Source organism: Tyto alba, unplaced genomic scaffold (genome assembly GCF_018691265.1).
Source record: "Tyto alba isolate M040663 unplaced genomic scaffold, T.alba_DEE_v4.0 Super-Scaffold_45, whole genome shotgun sequence".
Classification (NCBI taxonomy): Eukaryota; Metazoa; Chordata; class Aves; order Strigiformes; family Tytonidae; genus Tyto; species Tyto alba.
Genome location: NW_024881321.1, coordinates 29,769,492 through 29,788,571, shown reverse-complemented (window position 1 = coordinate 29,788,571; position 19,080 = coordinate 29,769,492). Strand labels below are relative to the sequence as shown.

At 44.5% G+C, this 19,080-nt stretch overlaps 1 protein-coding gene across 4 annotated transcripts in view; it reads right to left on the bottom strand.

Moving 5' to 3' along the window:
* CLYBL (citramalyl-CoA lyase) overlaps window positions 1–16,437 on the bottom strand; it is a 177,503-nt gene extending 161,066 nt beyond the window's left edge. For all 4 annotated transcript variants that reach the window (XM_042805940.1, XM_042805941.1, XM_042805942.1 and 1 more), the window contains exon 1: window positions 16,371–16,437. In XM_042805940.1, the coding sequence (XP_042661874.1) occupies window positions 16,371–16,435 (65 nt within the window). In that variant the 5' untranslated portion in view covers window positions 16,436–16,437. The remainder of the gene's footprint in view (window positions 1–16,370) is intronic.
* Between the last annotated feature and the right edge of the window lie 2,643 nt (window positions 16,438–19,080).

Sequence of the window (19,080 nt, the reverse complement as noted above, 5' to 3'; positions counted from 1 at the left end):
AAACATTCTAGTTAAATATTAACCATTAAAAGTTCTTCCCTTAAACAAGTATATTAAAACAGAAAGCAATGAGGTTTACAGTCTCGTATGCTGGGTTCCCATATTGCCAGTGTCAAAATTTATGCCTTTTTTCAGCAATATGGTTGCCATTGCCAGCACCACGCTTATAAATGCCAACTGTAATTAAAATCTGGCACCTTATACAAGCATTAAACACACTTACAGATTAAAAAAAAAAAAAAAACCACAACCCTCTTTATTTTAAAATACTCCTTGCAGTGTATGCAGGCTTAAAAAAAAGTTCTTCTTCTGCCAGTTTTAGAAACATCACAGAAAAAAAGGTCCAAGTTATCCTGAAAATCAGTCTGGAAAAACCTAAATAATGTTCTAATCTTTCACAGTGGATGCATATGAAGGAGAAATGGCAAAACCCTGGATTTTTACTTGAAAAGGACTACAAAGAAATAGCACACTTAAAAATCTGGACTCCGGGCAGGTAACACACAGCCTTTACCTCAGCTGTTACAGTTCAACAGCCACATAAAGCCTCATCGCTCCCGCGGTGAGCGCCTAAGCTGGGTCACGGACCCCAGAGCCCGATGCGGGAGACGGCAGATCACGCGGAGAGGAACGGCGGCCGGCGGGCACCCGTAGCCTGTTTGTGTTAATAGTTTTGGGAAGGCGGGTGCCACCACCGAGGTTTTTCATCCATTGCACAGCCCTCGTTGCTACATCCACTTGCCTCCGGCAGTGAGCAGCAGGCTGGGCGGCTGGTTAAGAAAATCCTCTTCTGGGCTTGTCAACACGAGAAGTGATTAGCAGGAGGCTCCCGGAGGCTCAGGACATACAGAGAAAACATACAGTGCTACCTTGGGAAATAACTGTAGGGAAAAGGGGGAGCTGGGGGAACAGACCATTATACCCAGCAAAATTTCCAGCCATAAATTCCTTTTTCACTTACTAAAAGGCTACTTTTAAGTTACACAGCTGGCATAGGGACCTGCTGCTGATGAGGAACCCATGTTCATGAGAGGTTAAAACCTAAAGAAGCTACCCAGCAAGGTTGAGCCAGGCACACAGCAGCCAGCACCCACAACACGGTGCTGGAACAGCCCGAGATTTGCTTCTTGGTCTGTCAGCGCTGCAGCAAACACTTGTCTCTGTTGCCCCGGTCATTCATCCCGGCTAGGAGGTGAGGAAGAGGAAGGCAGCCACGCCGTGAAGTAAGCTATTGGAGAAGGACCACCTCTCGGAAACTCAGCACCATTCACAGACTCTGCTTGTGGGGGAACGGATATAAAAACCAGGCAGCCTAACCATTGCCAAACTGATCTTTTAAATAGTCAGCAGCAGAAATCAGTGGTTTTTCAAGGCAATTTGATGAAAGGTTATGAATTAGCATTTACAGAAACAGCTTCCGATGTGACCAGCAGATGGAGAGGAACCATGATGGTATCTGTCTCAAAGTTTGGGACACCAAGGACCAACAGCACCAGGACTTGGCACCTTTTTAGCAAAGGCGCAATGACTGAGACACTCTCCATCCTGTCCCCTGTATCTCATTCTGCTGGTGCCTGAAGCAATGTTTTTCTCATGATCCCATCAGCAGAAGAGGTAATTAAATTTCATTGTGGGGTGTCCCATAAACTAAATGTTTATGGACAGGACTGAAAATTTTATCCTTACATTTTTTTGACATCACATTCTTGGCTGAATTTCTGGATCCTTATGCCAGGTTTGCACTTACGTTTATGCTCACTCATAGGTACCTCAGTTACCACTGACTTTTGGCAGGATGAAATCTTTTAACCCACTCACTTAAATAACAAGTTACACTACCACATGGGAAACCTTGAGTTAAATAATTTGAATCTTGTTTTCCCATTTAAACATTTTAGTTATTTTCTTGGAGAAAGGTTAATTCTCAGTATGTAACCACTGAAGTATGTTGCTTTGTAACTAAATATAGCTTTTACACTAAATTTGGCACTTCTTATTGCTAGCCAGAAGGACAGAGTAGCTCCACTGATACATATTTAAGCTTTTCTATACCTCATTATACATTTTTTCAGATTAATTTTACTGTTTTTCTTAGAAAATCATGTATGGCACAATTCTTATTTACTAGCTGATCCCTTTGTGTTTACTTGTGATTTATGTTTCTTTGGATGGAAACCGGAATGTAACTTAAAATATAGCGAGACAGTTTATCAGTTGCATAGCGTTGTCTTAAAGAGGCTAGACTTCTAAAGAAAATAATGATTTGATTTAAAAATTGATCTATTAAAATAACTCTGTATTAGCTAGAATTAGCACCAGTTCAGTATTTGGTCAGAATATCCTTCAATATGGTAGCATGAGCAAATCTAATCCTCTCATAATTAGCTTTTATTCACAGATTGGTAGAGAAGAAGAAGCTTTTCTGCTTCTTTCATCCCCCAGTTGGTCAAGTTTGAATAAATTAGTCATTTAACTGAACTAATTGAATATATTGAAGAGAATATTCTCTTGGTACTTGCAGAAGAGACTACTGATCTCAAAAGTCAACTCAGTACTTCAAACACTTCGGTTTCCAGAGTTTAGGCAGTGACTTTCATCAGTTGAATGGTCTGACACACAACCTGGAAGCATTGTTTCTATTTTGTTTGTTATTTTTTTATGATTTAAGCAGATTACAGTAAGATTAGGCCTTGGCATAATTTTAATAGATGTATTTTTAAGAAGAAATACACTCAGCATAATTTCTGAAAACTATTTCTGTTATTTATTACTTGATCACTAAGTTTTTACTATCTCATTGACTCAGGGTTCAGCTCTTTCCTTTTCATTTAGTTCCAGAATTATATTTTTAATGGAGAAAGGTGCTAGCATTACCGTTACTAGTGGCAGAAAGCAGCAAGACCTACATCTCAAATGTTTTATATAAAAATGCCAGAAAATAAATATTTTTATGAGTTGTAGAACAGGCTGAAAGTGGTCTGAAAAAGACACTCGACATGTCTACAGTATTAAAAATCTTTAATGTCTTTCTCTTCTAAATCAACTCTCTTCATGGTTGTAGAGCAAAGACATTCTGCAGCCATCCCTCTCCACACAGCAGATCCTGCCATGCATTGCAACAAATGAATCAGCAAGGTGGTGAATATTTGACTGTCTGAAGTCAGGGCCTCCAAGCATCTCTGAGGTCTACAGTACCAGAAAGACCCAAACTTTCTGTTGCCGGTTTTCTTCAAAAAGTCTACATTTGGTTTGAAACCATTTAATTTTGCCATTACCATTGCATAATGAATATGGGATTTTATACAGTCACAGATTAGAACAACAAACCTGAATCATCATGTCTTAATTTTTCTTTTTTAGATTCTGCCATTTGTTAGCTGTGTTTTAAGGTTAATAGGTCATTTTCCAGGCAAAAGTGGTCAAAGAAGCTGATAAAAAACACCCACAGCTGCCCAAAGAAATGCAGCCTTTTGATAGCATATTCATTTTCTGGTTTATCTTGTTCAGGAACACTGATGTTGAGTTCCTACAGGATGACAACCTGATAATGGCATGTGTCTTAGATGATGATATGACCTTAAAGACACAGTTGACTTAACTGAACTCTGTATCATTTCAGAGATACTCAAAGGAAATCTATCTTGACTGCATGAAGACAACAGTGGAATTCAATTTTGGTTTAGAAATTAAAAACCTGGGAATGCCAAGTCAACTTTTTCACTCCAAACATGCCTTTGTGCAAGCACTGGGTTTTTCTTCATTTAAATTTTTTTTTTATTTCTAGTGTATAAGACAGGTTTTTATCCATTCCAAATGTTTCAAATTACTGAATCTAGACAAGCTTTTCCTTATTTTAAGATTCCATATTAGAATGAAAAAATTAGGAAATGCCACACCACTTTTTAGTGAGTAATTTTAATTTCTATCCAGCATTCCTCTCAGTATGGATGAACATGAAGTTGGGCAGGAGCTCTGGACTTGAGAACACTCACGTGGGGAGGAAGGAGCACTGCTCAGGCTGTATTTGTCAGAAACTGCATGTGGGTGGAAAGGAGCCCCTTTGATTTTTAGCCCTAAAAAGCTCTATAGCATCAAAAGCTCCAGCACTAGGGGTTTGTACGTTCAGACAGAAGTGCAGCCAAACCTCTACAGAGCTGAAGAATTTACGTGGACCCAGACTCGCTGAGAAGAAACAATTTTTTCCTTCTAAAATGAGACTCCTCCTTATGTAGGGAAAGAGGGAAAAAGACCAATGCTACCTGTAGCCTCTCTGTAGAGCATCATAGCCTTCCCTCTAAGATGGGCACTGTTTAGCACCCCTGTGCCTCATGTGCTGTGGAATTATGGAAGTAACTAGAATAAACTGGTGAGGAGACAGCACACAAGTCAAATTTTCATTCATGCTGAAGGACGTGGATGTACTTAAGGCATGGCAAAAGTAAAGAAACACATGGCAATAGAAGGACTCTCAAGCTGAAAGAGGACCATGGGTGAGAAAACAGTTAACCAACAGCAAAAACAGAAGGGGAGGGGGAAAAAACCCACAAGAGCAGAGACCAATGTCCTGCAGCAACCCACTGAAAGAGATGGAAATTTTTGGCATCAGTTTGCCTTTTGCAGAGCAGTGACTGGCTCCACCAAAATTTGGCTGACTGGCATCCATACAGCGTGTGAAGTTGCACGACCCTGCTGGGCTGACAGGTATATAAAAGCATATCAAAGAGATTAAGAGAAGAAAAGTTCAGAAAGAGATGACTATCCCCCTGGAAGACAAACTTTGCTGACCCAATGCCACTAACTTTCAGAACCTCATTCAGAAAGTAACTACAGAATATTCCTGTAAAGACAGAACGACAATCTAAGGAAAGGACCAACTTAGAAGGAAACCCCAGAATTACGCCTTCTGGTAGGTGTGACACCTAAACAGGTCAGGCTAAACTAGATACAATGCTCTTACCTTATCTTGAGATAACCTCTCTTGCAACAAGCCACCACAGGAGGTTATCCTGTAGCACTAGAAACACCAGAGTTACAACGTGTAAGAAAACAAAACCTCTCATTAAAAATGTCATCACATATTTTAATTATTTATGGGTTCTGTGAGACACCCATCTCAAGATATAAGTCAAAGCATGGCACAGAAGGAACATGTGCTTTTGGAAAGTCATATACTCCCTCTTCTGCACTGAACCCCCCTGGTGAAGCACTGGAAAAGCTCTGCCACGTGGGTCTTAGGCACAGCTAGCACATCAGGCGGAGGGAGCGCCAGCCAATGCTGAATTGTTTAATACGATATTGCATCTCTCTTCCTGTGAATTAAGCTAGAATAACATTTACTTCATGTTTTGAAATCTGTCTAGAGGAGAGAAGGACTCCAGAGCAGTAGTCCATGCTTGGAGCTCCCTGTTTCATTTGATTGCAGCAGGTAAGTAGCAACTGCAATTTTTAAATTATTCAACAGATGTTTGCTGGTTACGGTGAAACCACCAGAAAGGTCAGAAACCTGAATGTGCTTACAATTAAACTGCCTTCTCACACTCACGATTATTACTCATCTGCTCTAGGTTGAGACAAGGTCTACGTGGAAAAAATCTTGACTTTCCATTGTCACTGAAGATGCTGTGTCACGAGCAGAAAACCTCAGGCTGCAGAGGGGGGTGCCCATCTGCAACCTTTTACAAGCCCTAAAAACTCACACTGTACATAAAGTTTTCAAAAAACAGAAGATAAATTACAGGTTTTGCTTTGCACGATACCTGTCTGAATTATATTCTACTTCTAATACTACTTTAAAGTTCTTTTCATAAAGTTACTGCTGTTCTCACAACACAACACACCAAGAATGATTAATATCTGAATAAATCCTTTTTGTTATTTTCTATAATTTACCTATTTATCTGAACCCACATGTTCCTTAAGATAAATGGCAACATGTTAGTTCCCTCCTGCCCAAGCAAAATAGAAACACTCTGTATTATATAACAGTATGCCATAAACTTTGGTAACCAGTATCTCCCTTCAGGAAAAAATGCACGTGTTGCCCTCCACCTTTAACAGGAACACATGGGTTCCAACCGGCTGCCGTTAAATTTCAGGTTTTAAAACCTGCAAACAAACATACGGTAGAAGTTAAATTATGCACTGCTGCCAAATCTGCTGTGTGTACTCCAGGAAGATTGTCTGAAACAACAGTGTTAACGGTTCAACATTTAAATAAAAAATAAACAAATTAAAAAAGAAAAAAAGGGGGTATCCTTTTGAGATTGTATTTTCTATCTGCTGCATCTCATTTCTCCTTGTTTAACTATCTGTCCATACCAAGAACATTGCAACCAGCCAAGAATTTAAGTGAATCATATCAGTGAGATAAATTTTGGGACACAAACTAACGGGACCCTCTTCTTTATGTTCCGAGCAGTAAAGCTGCTGTGGGGAGAGGCGGGAGCAGACAGCAAACCGAGGGGGTGCGAAGGGAACTGGCCATTAACTTATCAGTTCCAGGCCTTGGCTTTCTAATTGACAACCTCAGGGCTACTTTCATCACTTGTCGACTTCAAACCCACACTCAATTTTTCCTTTAGATAATGATGCAACTATAACATAACGGTGTTTCTGACATATTGCAGTGTGTAGTGGTAGGAAGATTTCCTCAGTAGCTTAGTTTAACAGGAACGGAAAAAACCCCAACAACTATTAAATGGTTTCCATATCTATCAACTTCTCAAAGAAACAGTCACTAGGAAAACAGATTTTATACTTCCAGTATGCTGAAGTCACTATTTGGTACTGACCCAACCCAAAGCACCTTCAGTGTTGCTACAGCTTTAACAAAAAATAAACCCATGTTTAATGTAATAAGCCCACAAAGCATGCATTCATATATAAAGCCTAAATAAAATGAATACAGAAAAAATAGAAACACACTACAAATTAGAGAACTTAAATGAAAAATACCACCAAAAAATCATTAAAAATATATTGACAACATGGCATCTAGAAACTGTATGTGCTTCACAAAGAAAATATGTAAGTAACAGGAATGCTGCCACAGACACATCCCAACAGAGAGCTGGAAAACCCTGACTCCCGTCCTCCCACATAAATCCGAGTGGTTGCTGCAGGCAGCCAGACCATGTGCGAAGAGTAAGATACTCAGGTAAGTATGTTTATCACATTTTGACCATAAAGAAAAAAAAATAAATTTGTCAAGCAACAGCATGTCCACAGGCAACAAAGCACCTGGCTCTAACATAAACTGTCACATAACTGCCTTTTAATAGTGGATATAAAGGTTTGAGTCTTGCAGTCGACTCTGCAAAGGCCCTGGGGCCATACTAAACTCAGTGCAGTGTTTGGGGCCCTGAGCACATCAATCTAGGCAACAAAAGCAGCATCAGAAAATGGAATAATACCAATACACTTCTTAAGCGCAGACACTTCTCTGGCTCCCACCTGATCGATGTACCGAGGGACAACGGTTTGGATATCACACCATATAGCCAGCTGCTGCTGAAATCAGTGTGCATAAACGCGCAGGCATTCAATTAATACAGATTAATAAAGCAAAGACGCTGCAGGCAGACTTGATGTGCAGTTGGCTCTCATCTTCACTGGAATTTAGGGTCTGACAGTGCAAACTGGCACCCACGTAACTTCAGTCATAGGATGTTAATGAGGCCATGAATAGTTGGCTTATATTGGCCAGACTAGAAGCATTCAGCCCCAGCCATTTAAGATTACAGATACAGATGCCTTGTTTCCAGGTCGAAATTGCTACATTTTGGTCATAAACTTAAAAATGATTGCTTCAACTCTCATTTGGGGAGTAACAGGGGGGGAACATAAGGAAAGCAGTACCTGCTCTGAGAATGCACGCTGGACTCAATGTTTCCTTGGGCTGCCACTCTAGTGCTTTTCAGGCTTTCTAAGTCCATGAAGCTGAAGCATGTTGTGAATTTAGCAGATTACATTGCCTGTTTAGAGCCATAACAATCAGTTTTGCGAAGACTGGGTATGCTGGCATGTCACCCACTTTCCTGAAAACCTCTCTTCATTTCAAGCGTTGTGCATGCTGCTACTCCTCCTCAAGCAATAAGGAGGTGAGAGCTCTCCCTACAAAATGCCTGGCCCACATCATGGGCAAGGGTCATCGGTTGCAAAATATTAAAAAGTCAGAAGAAACTTATTTTATAGCCAAATTAGCAGCTCAGCAAAACAGTGGGCTATAGGAGGAAAGAGAATAAGCCCAACAGCTGGGCAGTACAACTGATAAGGTTTTTACTGGGATCATTGCCTGGGATGTTTTGGGAGATTTTTGGACAAAAGAGTTATCAACACAAGAAGTGTGAAAACCCAGGCTATTACATTAACTACTACAGGCAGGTGTTCTTCCATTTTTTTTAAAACCCAATCCCCACCACCTTTGCAATTTTGCCACTCCAAGGCTGCAACCAGCAGTACAAACCGGTTCCCTTTCAGGGTTTGGAGTGCAGGTTTTACAAGCCTGTTTTGCCTTCCTGCAGGCACTTTGAGCTTATAAATGGCACCTTTCAGTGTCCTGAATTATGAAGGGCAGCTAGTCCTGAATTCTCCTGTCGCTTAATGATCTCACATAAAATGAGGTCCACAAAACTTTTATTACCGCTGCAGTTCAAATTCGCAGGTGAAGAACCACCAGGGAAAGGATGCGGACATGTCTCTTGCTTTTGCTCTCCTAATTTTCCAGGTGCAAGAAAGTTTCCCACTTGGGCTTGAACAATTAGTTAACTCTGAAAGCAAAGCCTGATCTAAATAAAAAGACTGCAGTATGTTACCCCAATAAGCACTGGGAAAATCCAAGGGGAAACCACTTGAGAACAACACACACTAGCATCAAATTCAGGTTTAAAAAAAACTGGGTTAAAACCCCCCATCTAAGCATTTATTTATTGTCTTTTGTTTTCCACCTGATTTTATTCAGTTATCACCACTAAGTATATCCGACATTCAAGAATTATACATAATATTTAATTAAAATACGAATTGGTTCCTCCCCTATTATGGTAATAACATCTGATGTTTGGGAAACATACAGCAGTCTGAACAAAAATTCAAAAGAAAGTCTTTCCAAAAAAAATAAAGGATTTTGTTCGTTACAAATTACTTCTGCATTATATAAAAAATTAACGATTCATGGCATGCCAAATACAGTGCTAATGAGGTTTGGGTTGTGTTTTTCATTTTTGTTTGAAATTTTTTTTCTGCTAGAACAATTACTAGAGACCATTCAAATGACACTGCATAAACCAAGAATCCTAGTAAAACTGTAGGTAAAATTGGTATTTTGTTTCAAGTGTGGCTCAAGAGTCTAATTTGCTTGTTGGCAAGCTGCGTATTTCAAATAGCACTTGCATCTCCTCCAAAAAGGAGGTCGGGCAAAATGCTTCCAAAAAACACGTTTACAACATTCATAAATGACAAACAAAAATTAAAGAGCATAACCTCACTGTTTAATTCCAGCCTTCCAAGGATGAAGCATCTTAGGCTTTCTCCTTTCTTCTCCACTTTCTAGTGAAAGGTAGATAAATTAGCAGAAATATATGCTCTTCATTCTCAGTACCTCTTTAGCAGATGCACATACCCATAGGATCTTAAAAACCTTATTGGAGAGCATTATTAATCATGCTCCTAACAGCACAGAATTTTTAAAGCCTATTAAAACACTGTCAAGTCATAGCTGTGCAAGTCTTGCTTGTTTGTGACCTGGTTTCAACAAGAAAACAAAACATCAGTGGAAATTATGTCCAGTTACCTTTCACTATTCAATTATACAGATCACTGCCCACCACAACTAACTAGATACCCAAGATTGTCCTTCTACAACAAACCTTGCCATCTACTGCATGGAATCCCAGAATGGTTTGGGTTGGAGGGGACCTTTAAAGGTCATCTAGTCCAACCCCCCCTGAAATGAGCTGGGACATCTTCAACTAGATCAACAACATCATGTGTTGATGCTCCAGTTGAATGGGAGTCCTGCCTTTACCCTGCTTTGTCCAGCCTCTCCACCTTTGCCTCTGGGCCTAAGAATACTTTCATAAACATAAAAATAATTCAAACCGCCTTTTGCACAGGGTGTAGCACTCCTGCCCAGCTGCAGCCGAGCTGCTGCCCATTTACACCACTGCAAGTCAAGTCACTACCAATCCCTTGGACTTCAGTCTTCCAAGTAACACGTGCGTTACTCCAAAGGCTTTCAGATGACTTTTTAACTGAAAACATCCAGGATGTTGGAGTTTTTAACAAATCATCATAGCTATTGCCCAGCAGCTGGTAAGACTGAAGTTAATTAATGTTGCCAGGCAATATAAATATGCCTGTGATGAGCTAGTCTTGTTATGTCCGTATTCAATATTTCTCCTCCTTTCTTTGAAGAGCATTTCACCAACTTAAAAAAAATAAAACATAAAAACAAACACAACCTCCCCATCCAATAGACTGAGCAAATGACAGATATTCACACTAACTAACCCTGCTCTCCAGTTCACCCCCCGAAAATTCCACTGATGATATCAAGATATCAAACCTCTTTACTACCAAGTCCGCAGCAGATAAAGCGGCAATTGTGGTTATACAGTATTGGAAGTGTAGCTACAACATAGCGTGACAGCTTGTTAGTGTTGAAAATATATAAGCTCTTTGTAATTGTGCCTTTGGAATGCCATCTGTCTTGAATTAACGTCCACCTGGGATCATGTTTCGATGACCAATATGGACAGATTACTGGAACTTTAAAACCTCGCTTTCTTTGTAATTGACATTTAAACTGTTTGAAGTTTCTCATTAAGTCCTTTTTTACAAATTAGGTGCAGATGTATAAAGCTAAATGTACAGTACTAAGGGAAATTAGGTCACCTGAAAGCTCAATAATAAAATGTATCAACTGTTTAAGTGCAATGAGTACATTAAAATTTAGAGATCAACTTTATGCCCCAAATTCTTCAAAGTTTCATCATTTCCCTTTCATCGCTGCAGAGCCCCTGATGCCAACCATTTTTAATTAAAACGGCTGAGAAGAAAGCGGGTATGGCTGCTCAGCCTGTGACAACTGGTCAACCCCAGCCCACAAAGGGCTGGAGAAGGCAAGGCAAGGCAGCTGCGGAGATGCCCGTTTCACAGGGACAGGCAAATCCTATTTAGGTTGATGATGCTAGGAGATTTAAAGGGCACAGGGAGACTCGAGAGGTAAATATAGCACCGATGAGAAAATAAGGGAAAAATTACTAAGGGGACTTGTTCAAAACCCGGGGCTCAGTAACCACGCAGCTGACCTCCAGACCCACTTGCAGCTGAAGCTCTGCAGACCTGCTGTGCTCCATGGCCTCACGGGGAGGGAGAGGAAAGCGTGAAAAGGGCAGCGGCTGGAGAAACACCTCCATGCACAGCCTGTCTGACAAAATAAGGGTGAATTGAGTATTTCCCCTTTCCAAATGAGGAGGCTCAGAGCTCAGGGAGGTGTCAGAAAGGGGTCTGTGAGATGACCACCAGGAGCCCACCTGATGTGCAGAGGACAGGAGCAAATACCACACTGGGGTTCATCAGCAGAAATCCTACAAAGCTCTTAGCATCAAGGGGCTTTTACCTCCCAGAATGACTCTTAAGAGAAGAGACTTCAAGTACAGCAGCCTGATCTCCCCAAAGGGCGTGAAAACCCCAGGGACCCCACTCACCCAGTCTTTATGAGTAGCCAAGAAATACTGCACGAGTGTGTGAAGGCTCAATGCTGGAAGGCACTGAGCTTCCCCCAAGGGAACAAGCGCCCTCCTTCCCCACGCAGGGCCACAGAGCAGGGGTGGCGTTGGGCCTCAAGACGGCATCCCACAGTTGGTGGTATCTAAATTCAACGTGATCACGCAAGCTTGGTGGAAGGTCCGTCAAACCTCCCTCCCAGAGAGCGGTCTCCCGGGATAAATTAGGACACCACCTATATAAAATGCACAACTGCAACTCCTTTTGGCACCACAGCTAGCATGTCGGTTCTTGAAACGGCACCAGGAGGCGCACCCTGGCTCCCTGCTCGAAAGCACGGAGGTGCGATGGAAGAAGCGGTCTTCTTTTAACAGCTGGTAAGCAAGTCGAATACACTGTCAACCACATCTTATTTTGGGTGCTTAGAATACATTATCTTCTCTTAAGCAGACCATCTTCAGTACTGCTACTTATTACAATGATTTTAAAAAGCTTTTCTGCTCACATTGCCTTATAACCCTATACTGGTAAGCTACTAAAACTTCTTTTGCAAAAGAAGTGTCAACTTTCAGCTGGATATGTTTCTGCTGCTTATGATAAACAGCCAAGCAACTTTGCTGTGAAACTGGCCATGCATCTGTTGGCAAGGTGAACAGCAAGTCTCAACCAGTATCAGAATAGGACTGTAGGGGATTCTGGTTTCCTCATCCATAGGGTCTTTCTTCATGCCTATACACATTTTGAGTTCAAGGAAGAATCTGGAGAAAAATTATGGATATTTTTAAAAGAAAGAAATATTAAACCAGCCATATGTAAGCAAACTGCAACACCTGGGAGAGAACAAAACCTGACCAATATCAAGTTACAACCTGACCATACATCAAGTTAACAACGTTTTCCAGGAGGGGACAGCCCAATTCATTTGCAAAGGCAAACAAGAGGAGTAACTCATTTGCCACTCAGACCAAACGAGAACGACTGAAAAAAGGTGTATTTGTACCCAGTTCTGGTTTGCTCACACCTTTTATGAATACCAGCTTTCATTGTCTCACAGGTCTGCAAAGACAGGTATGGGACCGGGCAGGACTGCTCAGAACCACATTAGCTTTAAGCAGACTAGTTGGGGTGCCAGCGGTGATTAGCTGGACACGCTCAGCTTTGCGCCCTGCTTCTCATTAACATTAGTTAGCTGGCATCATACCTCTGCTGCTGCCAGGATGAGAACTGGCTCAGGCAGTAGTTTCACAGTCCTTAATGCTGAGTGTGGAGTTGCCAGAGTGCACAACGGGGAGTTTATGTCAGCCCCGTGCCTTTCTGCCACGGGTAGAGGAGAGCAGAGACCTGGTTCAGCCAAAAGCTGGAGCAGTATGGACAGGTAGTACCTCCTTTGGCGTAAGACCTCCCAGTGTAACGTTAACCTGCCAAAAACGTTCGAGTGAGCTTGAAACACCAGAGCTAAGGCTCAGCTTTGTTACGTGCTTCGCCTGACCTAGCAGTGACAGCTGATGGAAGGCCCAATCCTGCATGCTCCCTCCTGAGGCTCCATCAGGTCCATCCCCAGAGAGAGGGCTGCAGTACTGGGGGCTCGATTAGAAGTGTCCCCCTCCCTCCCCGACATGAGCTGCTATCAGGTTCTCACCTTGCCAGCAACACAACATTAGTTTAGGTGAACCAAAGCGACCTCGTAGAAAAGCAGATTCTGCAGATACAGCTCAAAAATTCTGCCAGATAAAGTATTTTTATCACTAGAAAGTCACACTTTCAAATAAATTTCACCCTGAGGCCATAATCTCGAAAGACACACTTAAAAATACGTAGAACATAAGATGAGTGATTTTTTGGGTAGAGGTTCAGGAAAGAAATCCCTCACAGACTTAACACTTTATTGATGTTACTGGTTATAGATCTACAGACACTGAGCGGGATCAGCTACTGGTAAGGACCATGATCCAGGTCTTCCCATTTAAACGTCGCAACAAAGAATAAGAGTATTTCCCAACTAACAAAGGGGAACCCTTTAATTTGCTAGAACAAATCCAGCTCTCATTGCATTAGCACCCTCCAGTGTCCAATCCATGAAAAACAACATCGTCACTAATTTGCCAAGTCAACACAAACTTGGAGTGTCAAACAGAAGACAGAGCAGTGATGGATTCCTAGGTGAGAAGATGGCAATCAGAGATGAGAGAAGAAACTCCCAGTGCTAGAAATTTTTGATGACATAGGCACAGTCCCTGACCAAGATCTGATACGGGTTTATTACTCTCCTCAGGCTCCTTTGTTCCTAGCAGGCGCGCTGGTGTCTGCACCTTTGGCATGACACGCTCTATGTGTCCACATGGTATAGTTCATACTCTGCAGCACTCCACTGAGATGTGAGCTTAATAATGCTGCTTTTGATTGACTTAGTACAGGCATGTGGGTATAGATCTACCTGGAATATGCCATGTAAATGAATACATGTAAAAAACCCTCTTATACACGGGAGAAGCAGACACATACTCAGCTAGCCAAGGGCAAACATGATCATGCTTATGTATGTAATGCTCTTCTCTTGCAGCATAATCATCAAGCAAAGAGAAAACCCTTGACGAAAATTTGTCAGGAAAAAAGTTTTCACAGTCAATGCTTTACTGCAACATTGTCTTTAAAGCACATCTGAAGCTCTTAACAACAGAAAGAACAGCTGCATTTGTTGTTAAAAAACAGCTGGAAGGAGGTTTTCTGAACTTTCTCCAACAATACAAAAATATTTTGCAGGCAGGGAAAGCCCAAAAGGCTCTGGAACGTCACAAGTAAGCAAAACCAGCTCTGGGTACCATAGGTTTCGCCTGCCCGCTAACAACACAAATACACTGTCCACATTCTCATGGCAGAACTGTGCAGTGGCTTCGCAGGGGCAGCAACATCTGCATGAAGAGAGGATGGCAGCAGCTGTAAAGGCAGCCGCACCGCATCAGAGGTACCTCCTTTAATTAAGAGTTCCAGCCTGACAGCGCAGCAATGAGAGCTGTGGGACCCAGGCACCAGGGTCCGGACCCAGCGGCACCTGCCACCTCCTGCTAAAGACCAGGGAGCTGCTAATTAAATCCAACCAACACACACACATCGATTGCCGACATTTGAAGTTGTCCCTGTATTTTCTCTTCCCACTGCACATGGCTGCCCAGCTCAAAGGTGAGCAAGGACTCTTCACGCCTCCTCCTGCTCTGGTCTCTGACCACTTAGGTGCCGCAAATTCTGTGGCCTCCACCTGCGTGGTGGCTTCTCGGGCTCCGCAGCAGTGCTGGTGACAAGGAGGCAGGCAGTTCTCACCACGGAGAGGCCATCGTGCCTCCTGCGAGTTAAGCAAGGGGGCTGTGCTGTTTGGCAGCCATGGCCCATCCCGTGGCAGCATCAGCCAAGGAAAACCCTTTCTGACCATGGATAGAAGAGAGCAACCTCACCAGGGGCGTGCGGTCAGCCTCCTGTCCCAGCCCTGAACGGGTGCTACGCGCATATAAATGTGACCATCTGATTGCCCTCACGCTGCACAGACTCCTCCCCACAGGATAAATATTCAAAATTCCTCATGACCAGAAATAGCAAGGCACCGCGTTTATGATTCTGCACCAATATGGAGTGGAGCGGGGGAAAAAAAAGACATGTACATGCAAGCATCTTCTCCAGAAACAGGCTATAAAAGTAAGCTGAAGGAGGTAGGCTGGAAAAATTACCCTGAGTGCTACGCATGATGGTGTTACTGTGGGCAAGAAAGACTGACGTGGATTTTATGGGCTCTTCACACTGCCTCTAGCACCGCACAAAGCAGTCCAGCTGTCCCTGGGGTTCCCCAAGAACGCCAGCATCAATACTGCGTGTTCACAGTAACACCTACGTTGCAGTTAATACACACTGCACACTCTTGTCAGTCAACTGTATTTACAGTATCATGGTCTCTCAAGAGAGACTGCAAGAGTTTAAATGATTTAAATATTAAAATGAATTAATCCTTGATTGCCTTCCTAATATCTGTACTTAGAAAAAAATCTGCTCTCCTTCTAGAAGTGCTGTTGAAAACCTCCCTTAAATCAGCACTGACTCAACAATCGCTCACTCGGGCAGGAGTAATTCTCTGGCTGCGGGTAATACGCAGGCACGCACCCGCAGGCCGAAAGCAGGGCATCAAAACTGCACACACCTCCAGGAGAAAGGTGCCGCGGGGCTCATCTCACAGAGAACACGTCACTCGGAGCCCCACTCTGCGACCTGGCCTGCGTGGGGGATCCGGTATTTACAGTGCGAATTTACAGTTTCCCTGGGCTCCTGCCCAGAGCCCACGCCCGGGCCTCCCCACGCCCAGGGGGAGGGATGCCGAGGGGGGCTGCTGCTGCCACCACCGCTTCTGCCCCCACCGCGACCCTTGGGCGGCTTTCTCGGCGGGGGAGGCAACACGACACCCTCCTAAAACCAGGAAAAGCCCAGGGTGCGCACCCAGCCCCGCTCGGACCCTGCGGCGGGGCGGGGGGGGGGGAAAGGGGAGACACCGCCCCCGCTCCGGGACGCGGTCTCCAGTGGGGAGGGGGAGACGCGGCGGCGGCGCCGGGGGTCCGTTGGCCCCGCCCCTCCCCCCCCTGCGCGCGCGCAGCGTCCGCGTCACTCACAGTCTCCGCCTCCCCGGGCGCAGCCCAGCCCGCAGGAAGACCCACGCCGCCGCCGCCGCCATCATCAACCGCCTTGGTCCCGCCCTCCGGCCCAGCCCATTGGCTGGGGAGGCGGTGTTTCCGACCCCCTTCCCTCTCTTGATTGGTCGGGAGCGGGGAGGAGGGCGTGCCCCGCGCCGACACCCCCCCACGTGCCAGAGCTGGCCGGGCGCCGCGGGGCGGGGGAGGAGCCTTGCGCCGTCACGTGAGCGGCGCGCGGCCCGTGGCCGTTACTGGCCGTCCGGAGGAGCGCGAGTCGGTGCCGGCGGCCGCCCCGGGTCCGCCCGCCCGCCCGCCCGCCCGGGAGCCGGGCCTGTACTGGTACAGCCAATGTGGTGACACAACTTCAGCCGGGCAGGTGCCGGTGTACCCCCGGTACACACCGCGGCACGGCGAAGCCTCACGCTGTTGGGGCGTATCAGCGGTGAGGCTGCCAGAGTCAGCCCGTCCCTGGCGGAGTTGCTGGCTGAAGCTGAGCGGGGGGCCAGGCCCGCTGCTGCTGCTGCTGCTGTGGAGGCTTCTGGCAGAGGTGCCTCCAACTTCAGGGGGTCAGTTCTGTCAGGGGTGCTCCTGCGCTGCACAGCTCAGTGCGGAAATAACTGCCCTGAGGGGGAGTAGTTCGTTCTTGCAGAGGGTAAAGAGCTGAGACCAAAAGTAACATGAAGTAGCAGGGGAGGGGGCGGGAAGGAAACGAAATTGGGAAAGAAAGGGTCCTGAAAACAAAAGAGGGATACTGCTGATCTATTTTTCCATCAGTCCAGTGCTAGACTGAACATATTTTTCCTTGTAGTGCTGCTCGAGTGTGCTGGAGTGGCCACAAAGAATAATCCCAGCAAGCTGCTCCAGTGGTGTGGATATTTCAGCCAGGTTTCCTAAGGAAAGGAGCCTGGATTGTGCTGCCTGTCTGTCCCATCGTCTACTGTCCCTACCCTCCCAAAACTGCTGAGCACGTTGCCCAATTTGGACCAAGTATGGCCACAGGAGAGAAATCCCCAAGACACTTGGTTTCAACAGCCTTTATAAAAAAAGGATATGGACAATGAAATAACACCCCAGAGCAGTGCCTGCGAGGCCCAGGCTCACATCCATGTAGGTCAAGCTTAAGTCTTCATGGAAGAGTTTTTTTATTTTCTAATGTTAATGAGTTTTGTTGTATAACTTTGTTCTTTCCCTGACACACAATTTGCTTTTCTTTGTCAGTGTAGAGATTTTCCAGCCTGGCTTAGCATCACTTTTCTGGGGAAGTGGTGTCAGCAAGTGGTGTGAGTTTCCCCTTCTAGCAAAATGAAATATGCTCCCGTGAAGAGCTGTGCTGAAGCATGGAAGTGACTTGTGCTCAACTTCCCTCCCCTCTGTAATCTCACGTGCTAGTCATGTGTGATACCACTTGAATCCGACATAACGTGATAACAAAGAAACACTTACTCTATCACCAGTAGCATGAGAGCGTTAACAGTTTTCAGCATAGGTCCAGTGAGCTGTGTGTGGCAGAGACTCTTCCGCCTCTCTTGTATCACTAATGCCTCCCTCCCTTCGCCCTGTCCTCCTGCCAATCTTACATCCATGGGGAACTTTCTCATCAGGGATAGTTGATATGGCATGAGGTGGTGGAGGAGAGCCTGGGACTTGTCTCCTCCCCCTCTCTTACCTCTGTAGGGACAAGGGATTTCCTTCCTGGCACCTCTTTTGTCTTTTCTGACTCCAAGACTCTCAGGTGCACAAAATGCTCTCCTTCCCCACTTTGCTGATGAAGCTGGCCAGCAGTGAGAAAAAAAAAAAAAAGAGATGTGTGACCCCTGACAGACCCTGCTGGCCGTTTTCTCTCTATGGCTCCCCATGCCAGCGTGGAGAGGGTGGGAGCAGGGGTACAACCGGCCAGGGGCAGACCCTCCAAAATGTGGATCTCCCTTGCAGCAACGGCATTTAGTGCTGCAACATCAAGTAGAGGCAGGACACAGCGGTGACAGCAGATCAGCCATCCCCGTGTGTGCAGAGCAGCTTTCAGGTTTTGTCAGAAGTCCAAACATCCTTTTTTCCGCACTGGTAACTGAGCGTAGGTTTTGCGTAAATCAGTGTTGGAAAGCCTGGGGTAGCCTGGTCTGCTCATTTCCAAATGACATACAGCCCTTCAGCTTGTAAATGATCATAGGAACACAGGGGCATCGATTAAATCTCATTACCATCCTTTCCCTTCTGTATTCTGGGAAAAACACTGTTCATCTGTCTCGCACTTTTAAAACTGGAGGCCTTTTAAAGATGCTGTGTTTTCCATGAATTGGATTAAGCCAATGTAACATTTTCGAGGATGCTCAGAAGGTATTTATGAGCCTCACTCCCACTGACATCCTCAAAAGTTAGGCACCCAGGTGCTTATGAGGATATAAGTCTTATAGCAGCGGTATCTTTGGGGTTAAGACCCTTGGAGCCAAATGTACATGAAGAGTACGTGGAGAAAAGGGTCGCTGAGCTCAGCTGGGGCTGTTAGTCAGTATTATGATACTGTTGTCAGTGCTATTTATTGCTTTTTGTGTCTCCTTGCAAAACCTCATCTGCACAAATGTTTCAGCGGAATGTGTGATAACTACACAGAGAAATTAATCAGAGAGAGCGATCCTGCAACTTCTCAAATAGAAAACAGATTATGAAGATCAAATGACTCATCGACTGCGCT